At 46.3% G+C, this 10,355-nt stretch overlaps 2 protein-coding genes across 7 annotated transcripts in view; one reads left to right on the forward strand and one right to left on the reverse strand.

Annotated features, from left to right (window-relative positions):
• LOC135400890 (uncharacterized) overlaps nt 1–10,355 on the reverse strand; it is a 43,019-nt gene that overhangs the window by 11,725 nt on the left and 20,939 nt on the right. The gene's annotated exons all lie outside the window — the stretch shown is intronic.
• LOC135400889 (protein arginine N-methyltransferase 3-like) lies at nt 45–6,494 on the forward strand. 6 transcript variants are annotated; one of them, XM_064632881.1, is made up of 11 exons: nt 45–134; nt 1,154–1,254; nt 2,626–2,857; nt 2,921–3,041; nt 3,100–3,217; nt 3,358–3,687; nt 4,178–4,404; nt 5,228–5,367; nt 5,487–5,621; nt 5,809–5,896; nt 5,957–6,494. In XM_064632881.1, exons 3-11 carry the CDS (start codon nt 2,627–2,629, stop codon nt 6,067–6,069), a joined length of 1,503 nt encoding a protein of 500 aa, XP_064488951.1. In that variant the 5' UTR covers nt 45–134; nt 1,154–1,254; nt 2,626; the 3' UTR covers nt 6,070–6,494. The 6 variants fall into 6 exon arrangements, with proteins under 6 accessions (XP_064488951.1, XP_064488950.1, XP_064488948.1 ...); XM_064632878.1 differs by lacking the exon at nt 45–134 and adding an exon at nt 208–468; XM_064632880.1 differs by lacking the exon at nt 1,154–1,254.

Genomic DNA, 10,355 nt, shown 5'->3' on the forward strand with positions numbered 1-10,355 from the left:
TGTGTTGTTGGCTTCTGATCGGCTTTGGCAGCTTCGGTTTAAAATCAAAATCAACAACACGTACACAACACGTGGTTTAAAAGTCGTGTTCTACAAAGACACGTGCCATTTTTGTGTACTGAGAGGTTTTGCATGTGAGTCACGTGTCATTCAGGAATTTCTTTGCTTGGCATAGTGCTTGATTGTCCCAACCCGTAATCTGTAGCCCACATTTTCAGCATCCTTCATGAAATTGACGAAAGCAAACGTCAAAATGTTTCATTTCTTAAATCGCAGCTCAAAGGGGCCGTTGTGGGAACTATGTTCCCGACCATTTTTGGCCAATTTAAGCGTGACAACATGCTCACAAATCGCTATTTCCTTTGCACAGAATGTGTCGATGTCCAGATGTCAGAGATATGCGGTGTATGTTGTGCGGGGCGACTGACTTTGTGTTATAGAACTTCTGTGGAATATCTTATTTATTGTGTATGTGATAAATTTCTGAGGTCAGTTAGCAAGATTAACCTGGTTGGTGTGCGACATATGAAAACTGCTGTGTCGCTAAAAACTTTTAAGAACATCCATTATCCTTCACAGCTTCCTTTGAAACATACCATGATAACCAGTATAACCAGTAATTGACAGTAATCTAAAGTGCAGTCTTCCAAATACATGTCACGCAGCTAAACGTCACATCGTTGTGATGGGTTCTGTTGTTTTTTGTCCTAGCTCGGGCTTCTTTTTCCCTCAGATCTTTATCAAAGGAAGTTGAGTTAGTTCATGTGCTGTAGCTAGTTAGAAAAAAATTATGTAATAACCCAATATGGACACCACCAATAACATTCAACTCCACTGTACACAATAAAACACCCACATGGGCATGTTTGCACCTAATGAAGGCATCAAGCTTTCGAGCTATAGAGGAATTGCAGTGGAAGAGCTGGCACAAGGAGATTTAAGAAAGAAAATGAGATGGGTGACTTGGAGCAGAGAGATCGCGCTGCACCCCAGTATACAGGAGTCATTCGAGGTTGACCTCGACTTTTATTGCTTTAAATATAATGGAAAATTTGGGAAGCACCAAACTACGTCAGTTTTTTAAACATATTCGCCGTGCACATCTAAGCACTGCTGCCATCGCAGTGGCAACTGTTTGATGCATTTGGTGTAGAAAGAAGTGGGCCACTGTCGTAGCCGCTGCAGGACATCTTTCTGGAAGGCTCTGTGGAACGTCTTTCCTCCAAGCTGCTCTTTAAAGAGGCCAAATAAATGGTAATCGCTTAGGGCTAAATCTGGTTGTAAAGGGCACGGGGCAAAACCTCCCAGCGCATTTCGGCCAGGGTTGCTGCTGTCAAATTCGCCACGTGAGACCGGGCGCTGTCACGAAGAAGTATGCCTCTTCCAAAAACGTCCCATGCCTTTTCTTGTGAATTGCATTTCGCACGCCACCCTTTATCAACGTGGAGTAGTGCTGGGCGTTAATCGTGACCCTTTGCTCCAAGAAGTCCACCATGGATGACACGCCGTATGTCCCAGAAGACAGTTCCCATGGACTTCAAAGCAGACTGATGTATCTTGCTTTTCGTTGGCGGGAGGGAAGCCTTATGTCGCCATTTCATGCTGCTGCTTTTTGTCTCTGGGGTGAAATTATGCATCCAGGCCTCACCACGTGTGATTATTGATTGCTAAATTCAGCCCCCTCGGATTAAAACCGGTTCAGCGGCTGCTCAGAGACTGCCACGTGAGCTCCCTTCTGGTCACAAGTGAGCTGTCGGGGAACCTATCTTGCACAGACTTTGTGTAACAGTAAGTGCTCGTTTGCTCGACGCTTACGATGTTCACTGGCGTGACTGCAGTCAGACGAACGTGTCCGTGTGGTTCATTCGTCACCATATGCCATCCTTTGCCAAACTGTCTGCACCATTCGTACACTTTTCCCCTTGACATCATTTGTTCTGCCCACTGTGTCTGTAATCTTTGCAAAATCGCAGATGGTTTGAGTTTGTCTTTCACAAGGAACTTGATTATGCATCGCTGTTCCACAGCTACAGACACACTGCTTGCCACTATGATAGCTGCCGCTGCTCCGTCCTCAGAAAGTTTAATTCAATAAACCTCTACCCGAGAAACGTCATCATGACGTTGGTAGACACACCGAAAACAAATACAGATCGGAAGGGGAGAGCTGGGTTCCACGAGTGGGCAATTGTTTGCTGCCCCCTATTAAAAGAAAAGTAGGACCGAAGGTCGCGTCCTTTTTCAGAGACCATCGTAATCCCCTCAAGACCGTTTCGGGTGCGACCTTGTTCGCCACTAGCATTGAACGTAGCTCAACTCTACCAAACTCGTGGCGCTGTCGAACACTATGACGTCATTTGTTTACAAACAGGTAGAGGTCTATTACGTTTACTCACCGATCTTTCTCGAGCAAAAGTCTCAGTCAACCCTGAACGACCCTCATAAAATGCACAGGTGTAATAATGGGCTCGGACACCATTATGGTCATACATGCGGAATTCATTTTAAAATGAACTCTTGATATCATTGAAAATTTTGTATTGTTGTATTCCAAACCATAGATGTCCTCTGCCCACTATTATTCGACACATATCCCTGCTACAACGAAACAATGTTTGCTTTCAGCATGCAAGATTCTTACGACAATGACGATGACTCCGACTGGGACGAGGCCGACGAAATGGAAGGGGAAGCGTCCACCGTTCTCTGCTTGTTCTGTACTTTGACATTTCCGTCCCCGGAGCACGTCTTCCAGCACTGTGCCTCGGAGCACAACTTCGATATTATATCACTGTCATGGAAATTCAAGTGCGACTGTTTATACTACATTGGGCTCATTAACTACATCAGGGAGCATGTAAGTACAGGATCTTTGTAGGTATACCCATGTGCATTACACCAATCTGTCCTTCAATTTCAGAGACCTGATCCGGAATACATACTTCGCTACGATGACACTGGTTCACCGTGGGATGAGGCACCGTGGAAGGATTCAAAATATCTAAGGCCGTTCTTACAGGATGACATGCTGCTTACATATGGTGAAGCTTACTTTATAAGTTGTGTCTGAATACCAATTTCACCTTTTCACCATAACAGACATAGAAGGCCTGAAGGATTGCAGTGATTTGTCAAACTCGGTCGTTGTGAGCCGGGAAGAATACCAGCAATTACAGAGTCGCCTCTTAAGTGCAGAGGAAACTATTAAAGATATGAGGTAATCGTTTGCACCCTCCTATCAGTGCGAGCTTTTTCGAAGGTTCTCCTCCCACGTGTCCTTCCTACGGTATTGTGCGCACGACAAGGATTTTCGTATGTAGGCATTATTGAAGTTGATAACTGACCTCTGTTGTACAGGAAAACAGCTGCTGTGTTCCTTCAAGACGGTCCTACGTCAACCAGCAGTTTTCCAACAGTTGGGAGTCTTAGAGTTGAAGAAGATGAACCCTACTTTGAATCATACGCTCACTTTGGAATCCATCACGAGATGTTAATGGATGCCCCTCGTACAGAAGCCTACAGAGATGCAATGAAAATGAATGCGAAGTCCTCCATAGAAGGGAAGATAGTTCTTGATGTCGGCTGTGGAACAGGAATACTGTCTATGTTTGCAGCTGAATGCGGAGCCAAGGAAGTGTTTGGCGTTGATCAATCAGAGATTGCTTACAGTGCCCTTGGTATAGTCAGGTATGAATACATACACTTTATTGAAGAATGTGATATTTGGGTAATTTTGACTTGTTTCATACTTATGTTTTCTGTGTATGTGTGATGTGGGGTTAGCTGCCTTTTGGAATAATTCAGTTTGTACAGCCAAATACATGCAGTAAGCAATACAATAAATTTTGTTACTGGAGCAGCAACACCTGTGTTGAACACCATGTGTTTGCGACACCACGGACAATTTTTGAAATACAGAGAGGTTACTTAAATCTGTCACAGTCTGCACGCCTTCAAATGTGTCCCATCTGGGCACTCTCCTGTTGTTGGCAACTTCCTATATCAACTTATATTAATTATGCAATGATAGTGATTTAGTTACTTTGTTGTTGTTGTTGTCTTAGAAACTGGGTTTTTGTGAATGTGACACGTGTGTTCTGTGAAGATTTTCATCTTAATTTAGTAGATATCATAAACGGTGTATGCAATACTATATGAACTGCTGGTTATATTCCAGAGAAAACAACCTGGAGAAAAAAGTGAGCATTTTGAAGGGAAGACTAGAGGATGTGGACCTTCCCCATGATGAAGTGGACATTATCGTCTCGGAATGGATGGGATACTTCCTTCTGTTTGAAGGCATGATGGACACTGTCCTATATGCCAGGGATAAATATCTCAAACCTGGAGGACTAATACTACCAGACATCTGCAACATGTTTCTTGTGGCACTTAATGACACAGGTACGGCTTTAATGAACAGTCTCGCATTTTAAGTCCCACTTCTAGCTTTACATACTAAAGTAAAAAAATGCAGCAAAAGGACGCGGACAAGCGGGTCGAGTCGTTTACTGTCTTAACGCGCTTGACCGCGTCCCTTTGCTGCAGTTGTTACTTTAGTGTGTACCCGCAAACAACTACCCCGCTTCAACCCAGCTCTAGCTTTACCTTCCACTTACAGTGTAGAAAGGAGACAAAATGACCATTTGAAAGCAAACTTCAGTTTTGCATTTTTGTGCTCACTACGTACGTATGCTTAGAGCCTGAAGTTTTCGGAAAATATTTATTTCTAAATTCGGGGGGTAAAAATCGGGTAAATAAACATGTGCTCTAAATTCATGCGAATTCGAGTGGAAAAACTTTCAGTATGCTAAATTCGGGGAGAAATCGGACTCAGTTACTCAAACTAACTGTACTGCTTTGGTGCAAACTGTGATGTAACTGCATTTGCTGACAAACAAGTTAGCGTGCATTCCTACAGACTTCTCAGTGAGGGCAATTTGCCGGGTAAAAATCCGGTTTCACCCTAAGGAGGCAACCTTCAATTCGGTGTGCAATTTCAGGGGAGAATCGGGTTAAATCCTAAAATTTCAGGCTCTATCTATGCTGAGTGGAAGAAATATCATCAATCGATGTGCCATAAGCTTGTACCAAGAATGCTTTTGAGACCGATTGTTTAGGTAACTTTAGCACTCAAGCCTAGTCAGGGAACTGCTGTCTTCATCACTTATAAATGCTCACTGTACTCACTGAAACACCTTACAGAACATTCATGTCAATGTTCCAGCTATACATGGCAAACTTGTCAAGTGCTGGGACAATATGTGGGGGTTCAAAATGAACTGCATGAAGCAGGAGGTGGTCACAGAGGCACAAGTAACATCTGTCCCACCCGAGGGGGTCTGCTCAAAGCCAGTGATAATCAAGGTTTGTGAACAAACATTCTATCCCAAAGAATGTCGTGATGGTGTCACTATAGTCGTGTCCAACTCAAGAAGGAAAAGAAGTCTAGTCCGTCAGCTACATACGTACTGTTGTATTTCCAGACATTGGACCTCAACACATGTAATCCAGCAGACTGCAACTTCTCGGCCGAGTTTGACCTTGAAATCACTGGGGCCGCTACAGAAATCACAGCATTGGCTGGATATTTCGATTGCCATTTCAGTTTGCCCTCACCTGTACGTAGCGTGAATACTGACAGTCAGCCAGATCTGTTGCTTGCCTTCTTGCTTGTGGTTTGGATGGACAAGTCTACCAAAAATTTATTTACTTATGCTTATTATGTTATACTCATACCCAAAATTGATTTTTGCCCAAACTCTGTTGGTCACATTCAGCAATATATGTCTGTTGCTTTTATTCTAGGTCATTCTCAGCACCTCTCCTCATGCAAAGCCAACACATTGGCAGCAGACGGTGTTTCTCTTTGAGAAACCAATAGCTGTCACAGCAGGTGAGTGGAATATTATGTCCTTTTCATATAACAAACCTTACACAATATTTTTTGTCTCAGGTGCTCTGATTCACGGAAGTATAGACTGTAGACGAGACCCCAGACGACGGCGGGAACTATCTGTCACTATATCAGTAAACGATCATCGGTACCCTAGCTATCACCTTCGGTGATTAGTTGTGATTTGCTTTCGGCATTCGGTGTTTGGTTACGCTAATTGGTCATCAAATTGCAGTGATGGCTTAATTTATATGCAAAATTAGTGGTCACGATGTTGCTCATATGATTTGAGATCTGGTATATCGATGCTGGTGATAAGGGCTAATTTCACAGGTGATTCTGTGCACCTAAAATGCCTAAAATTGCACCTACTTTGATGAGCACTAATCAATAGCCACCATTTGGTAGCTCTGGACATTTTCAGGAAAGTAGTCTCCTTATAGAAGGTATGCAGCATGGAGACAGCTGAAAAGAGAATGGACGAGTGCTTGCCTTTTCATAGTTTACCTCATCCTTAGGATGGTTAAGGTATCATACCTTTCTGTCCTTGTGACTTTACAATAAAACAATACATTGCAAACCAAACAATTTGCGTCCCTTGTATGCCTGCAACACAAGTAAATTTTGGTTTGAAGGGCTGCCGTTTGGAGCAATGGTGCCATTCAACCGAAATCCTCTCCAGTCACACAACCGAACTCTCGAATGCATTTTTCTTGCCTTAGGGCAGGTTGGTCAGTTTTGTTGTTTTCGCCAGTACAGTTGCCACTACCTCATGTGCACTGCCACCTCTAGAAAGAGCAGAATATAGCATTAACGCTTGAAGTATTGTATTTTTTCGCAATACCCTTTGCCAGCGTCTGTACAGCGTAGCTGCGTTACGGAAGTGTTACGGAAAAGGAGGCGTGTCTCCGCAACAATAGCAACGTGCGCAGTAAACTGTTCACGTTAGCATGGTGTCATCCCAGTTTCTGAGAACGTGTGTGGTGGCGCATGCGGTGAGACACGTACGCACCATGCGCGCACTTCCAATGCTGCTCGGCTGTCTCCTCTCGTGCCGTTGGCTGGCCGTTGCCAGCTGGCTAGTTTCGTGCTATTACCGAGCTGTCCGCCGACGAACATAAAATCGATCCTACGCCGAATTCGACTGGGTCTAGTTGGACGAGCAACAAAATCTGACTTCACCGTCTTGGCCGCCGCAAGGAGAGAGAAAGAAAAGCCGCTCCAGATCGACCAGTTGAATTCATTCAGTTGAATCAGCAATCAACCAGTTGAATCGACCGGATAAGAAAGGCTCCGTCGCGGAGCGAGTCGATCTCAAACTGCCAGTGGCACATATGAATCGAATCCTGATCAATTAGTGAAACACGCCTTCGCCACCGGAGAGAGAGGAAGAACGAAAAGACTCCAGATCGACCAATCGAATTCTGGATAACAAGGCCTCGTCGCGGAGCGAGTCGCGACGATCTCTAAACGACCAATGAAACATTCGAATCCAATCCGGATCATCCCGTGAAACACGCCTTCGCCGCCGGAGAGAGAGGACGAACGAAAAGCCACTCCAGATCGACCAGTTCAATTCGAGAAGGCTCCGTTGACGAGCGAGTCGAAAGTGAAACCGTGAAACGCCTCCGCAGAAAGCGAAAGCAAAAAGTTTCTCCAGATTGACCAATCGAATCGGCCATGTCAAAAACGATCTCGATCTCAAACGACCAGCGAAACATGTGAATCCATTTCGTATCAGCCAGTGAAGCAAGCCTGCGGCACAGAGAGCGAGAGAAGAAAATGTTGCTCCAGATTGGCTAGTCGAATTCAAAATAAGAATACCCCATCGGGGAGCGAGTCGATCTCAAACGGCTAGTGAAACACGAATCCAATCCTGATCAACCGATGAAACACGCCTTCGCCGCCACAAAGAAAGAAAAGCCGCTTCATATCGACCAGTTGAATCCGGGATCTCCGTCGCGATGCGAGTCGATCTCAAACGGCTAGTGAAACACGAATCCAATCCTGATCAACCGATGAAACACGCCTTCGCCGCCACAAGGAAAGAAAAGCCGTTCCATATCGACCAGTTGAATCCGGGATCTCCGTCGCGGAGCGAGTCGATCTCAAACGGCTAGTGAAACACGAATCCAATCCTGATCAACCAATGAAACACGCCTTCGCCGCCACAAGGAAAGAAAAGCCGTTCCATATCGACCAGTTGAATCCGGGATCTCCGTCGCGGAGCGAGTCCATCTCAAACGGCTAGTGAAACACGAGTCCAATCCTGATCAACCGATGAAACACGCCTTCGCCGCCACAAAGAAAGAAAAGCCGCTTCATATCGACCAGTGGAATCCGGGATCTCCGTCGCGATGCGAGTCGATCTCAAACGGCTAGTGAAACACGAATCCAATCCTGATCAACCGATGAAACACGCCTTCGCCGCCACAAGGAAAGAAAAGCCGTTCCATATCGACCAGTTGAATCCGGGATCTCCGTCGCGGAGCGAGTCGATCTCAAACGGCTAGTGAAACACGAATCCAATCCTGATCAACCAATGAAACACGCCTTCGCCGCCACAAGGAAAGAAAAGCCGTTCCATATCGACCAGTTGAATCCGGGATCTCCGTCGCGGAGCGAGTCCATCTCAAACGGCTAGTGAAACACGAGTCCAATCCTGATCAACCGATGAAACACGCCTTCGCCGCCACAAGGAAAGAAAAGCCGTTCCATATCGACCAGTTGAATCCGGGATCTCCGTCGCGGAGCGAGTCCATCTCAAACGGCTAGTGAAACACGAGTCCAATCCTGATCAACCGATGAAACACGCCTTCGCCGCCACAAGGAAAGAAAAGCCGTTCCATATCGACCAGTTGAATCCGGGATCTCCGTCGCGGAGCGAGTCCATCTCAAACGGCTAGTGAAACACGAATCCAATCCTGATCAACCAATGAAACACGCCTTCGCCGCCACAAGGAAAGAAAAGCCGTTCCATATCGACCAGTTGAATCCGGGATCTCCGTCGCGGAGCGAGTCCATCTCAAACGGCTAGTGAAACACGAGTCCAATCCTGATCAACCGATGAAACATGCCTTCGCCGCCACCCCAGAAAGAACACTATCTCCTGCGTAGATGGGTAGAAATCCAGCGAACCGGTAGAGATGTAGGAAGGGAGTTGCCTCAGGACAGAAGCCGCCGATATTTCGAACAGAGACTGTTCTTCTGTAGCCTGTCTGTAGCCGGTCTGTAGCCTAGATCACTACGTTCACATAATCCCCTCCACACTCTAACAAAGCAGCCATTCACTCCCGCCGTAAAAACCCGTACGGACCTTTCTTCCCTCCGGGCTGTTGACCCACAATTCGCATGAACCTGTAAACACGTCACACCTAACCCTTTAAATACAATGCCAATGATGAGGACGGTGCCCAGAAGAAGAACAGTCTCTGTTCGAAATATCGGCGGCTTCTGTCCTGAGGCAACTCCCTTCCTACTATCTCCTGCGGACGTCCGAAACAGATTCCAACGTCCATGTCCTGAAATGGATGTCAGGTGGATATCTCTGGGAGCTACTTGAATGGACGTCCCTAGGCGTACATCCGCAGGACGTGCCGTAACGGCCGTTTGAAGAATTGTCCGAATAGGGTCCCTGACGGGATGTTACATGGATCATTATCGTAGGAGAGAGAGAAACATGGCGAAGTGTGTCGTGGCGTGAGTTCGACTTTCAATGAACCAACTGAATGCCTCACAACAAAAGTAGTAAGAAACACAGATGTTACGTCATAGTGAGTTAATACACCAAGCAGTTCTTCAGTCCATTGTTATTGGTATACACAATCGCATTGAACTTAAGCACCTCACCCTTTAGTTTGACATGCAGGCAAACTGGACTCTCGAATTTGTGGAAGCTCCTGAGACAAGCAATATACCGTGGGTGATCCCTATAAGCACATGAGGCCCCGAAACGAAACACGGCACAACGGAATGAATGAAAAGCTGATGATCCACTGTCAAAGGTTTGTGAGACGCCAAACACCGTGAACTCCCAGCCAACCGGCCGTCATTTTTGCGCCCCCTCGGCGGACGTCTGGGGGGCCCTGATTCCCCGTAGACGCCGGCCTTGGATGAGGCCAAGCTACATTTGTGTCACCTGGAAAAACGTGGGAGAAAGGGGTAAAAATTCCAGTTATTCTAAGGAGCGGCAATAGTGAGGCATTGACCGGCGACAAACATGCGCGTTTTATTTCGTGACACTGTCGGCCCAGGACGCACATAGCAGATTGTCGTGACGTCGCCCGCCTGAGCGTGGCCGACTACGGCAAGAAGTTCCATCGCCACCACCACGTGACACGGTTTTCGAGTGTTGGAAGGGGGTCGCTATTCCGTATGAGTCGCAGCTCAGGTTGTTGGGGAGTGACGGGTAGGGTGTACGTTAGACGTCCATTTGGTACAGGAACAGCGCCAAGCACCA

The sequence above is a fragment of the Ornithodoros turicata genome, chromosome 7 (assembly GCF_037126465.1).
Source record: "Ornithodoros turicata isolate Travis chromosome 7, ASM3712646v1, whole genome shotgun sequence".
Classification (NCBI taxonomy): Eukaryota; Metazoa; Arthropoda; class Arachnida; order Ixodida; family Argasidae; genus Ornithodoros; species Ornithodoros turicata.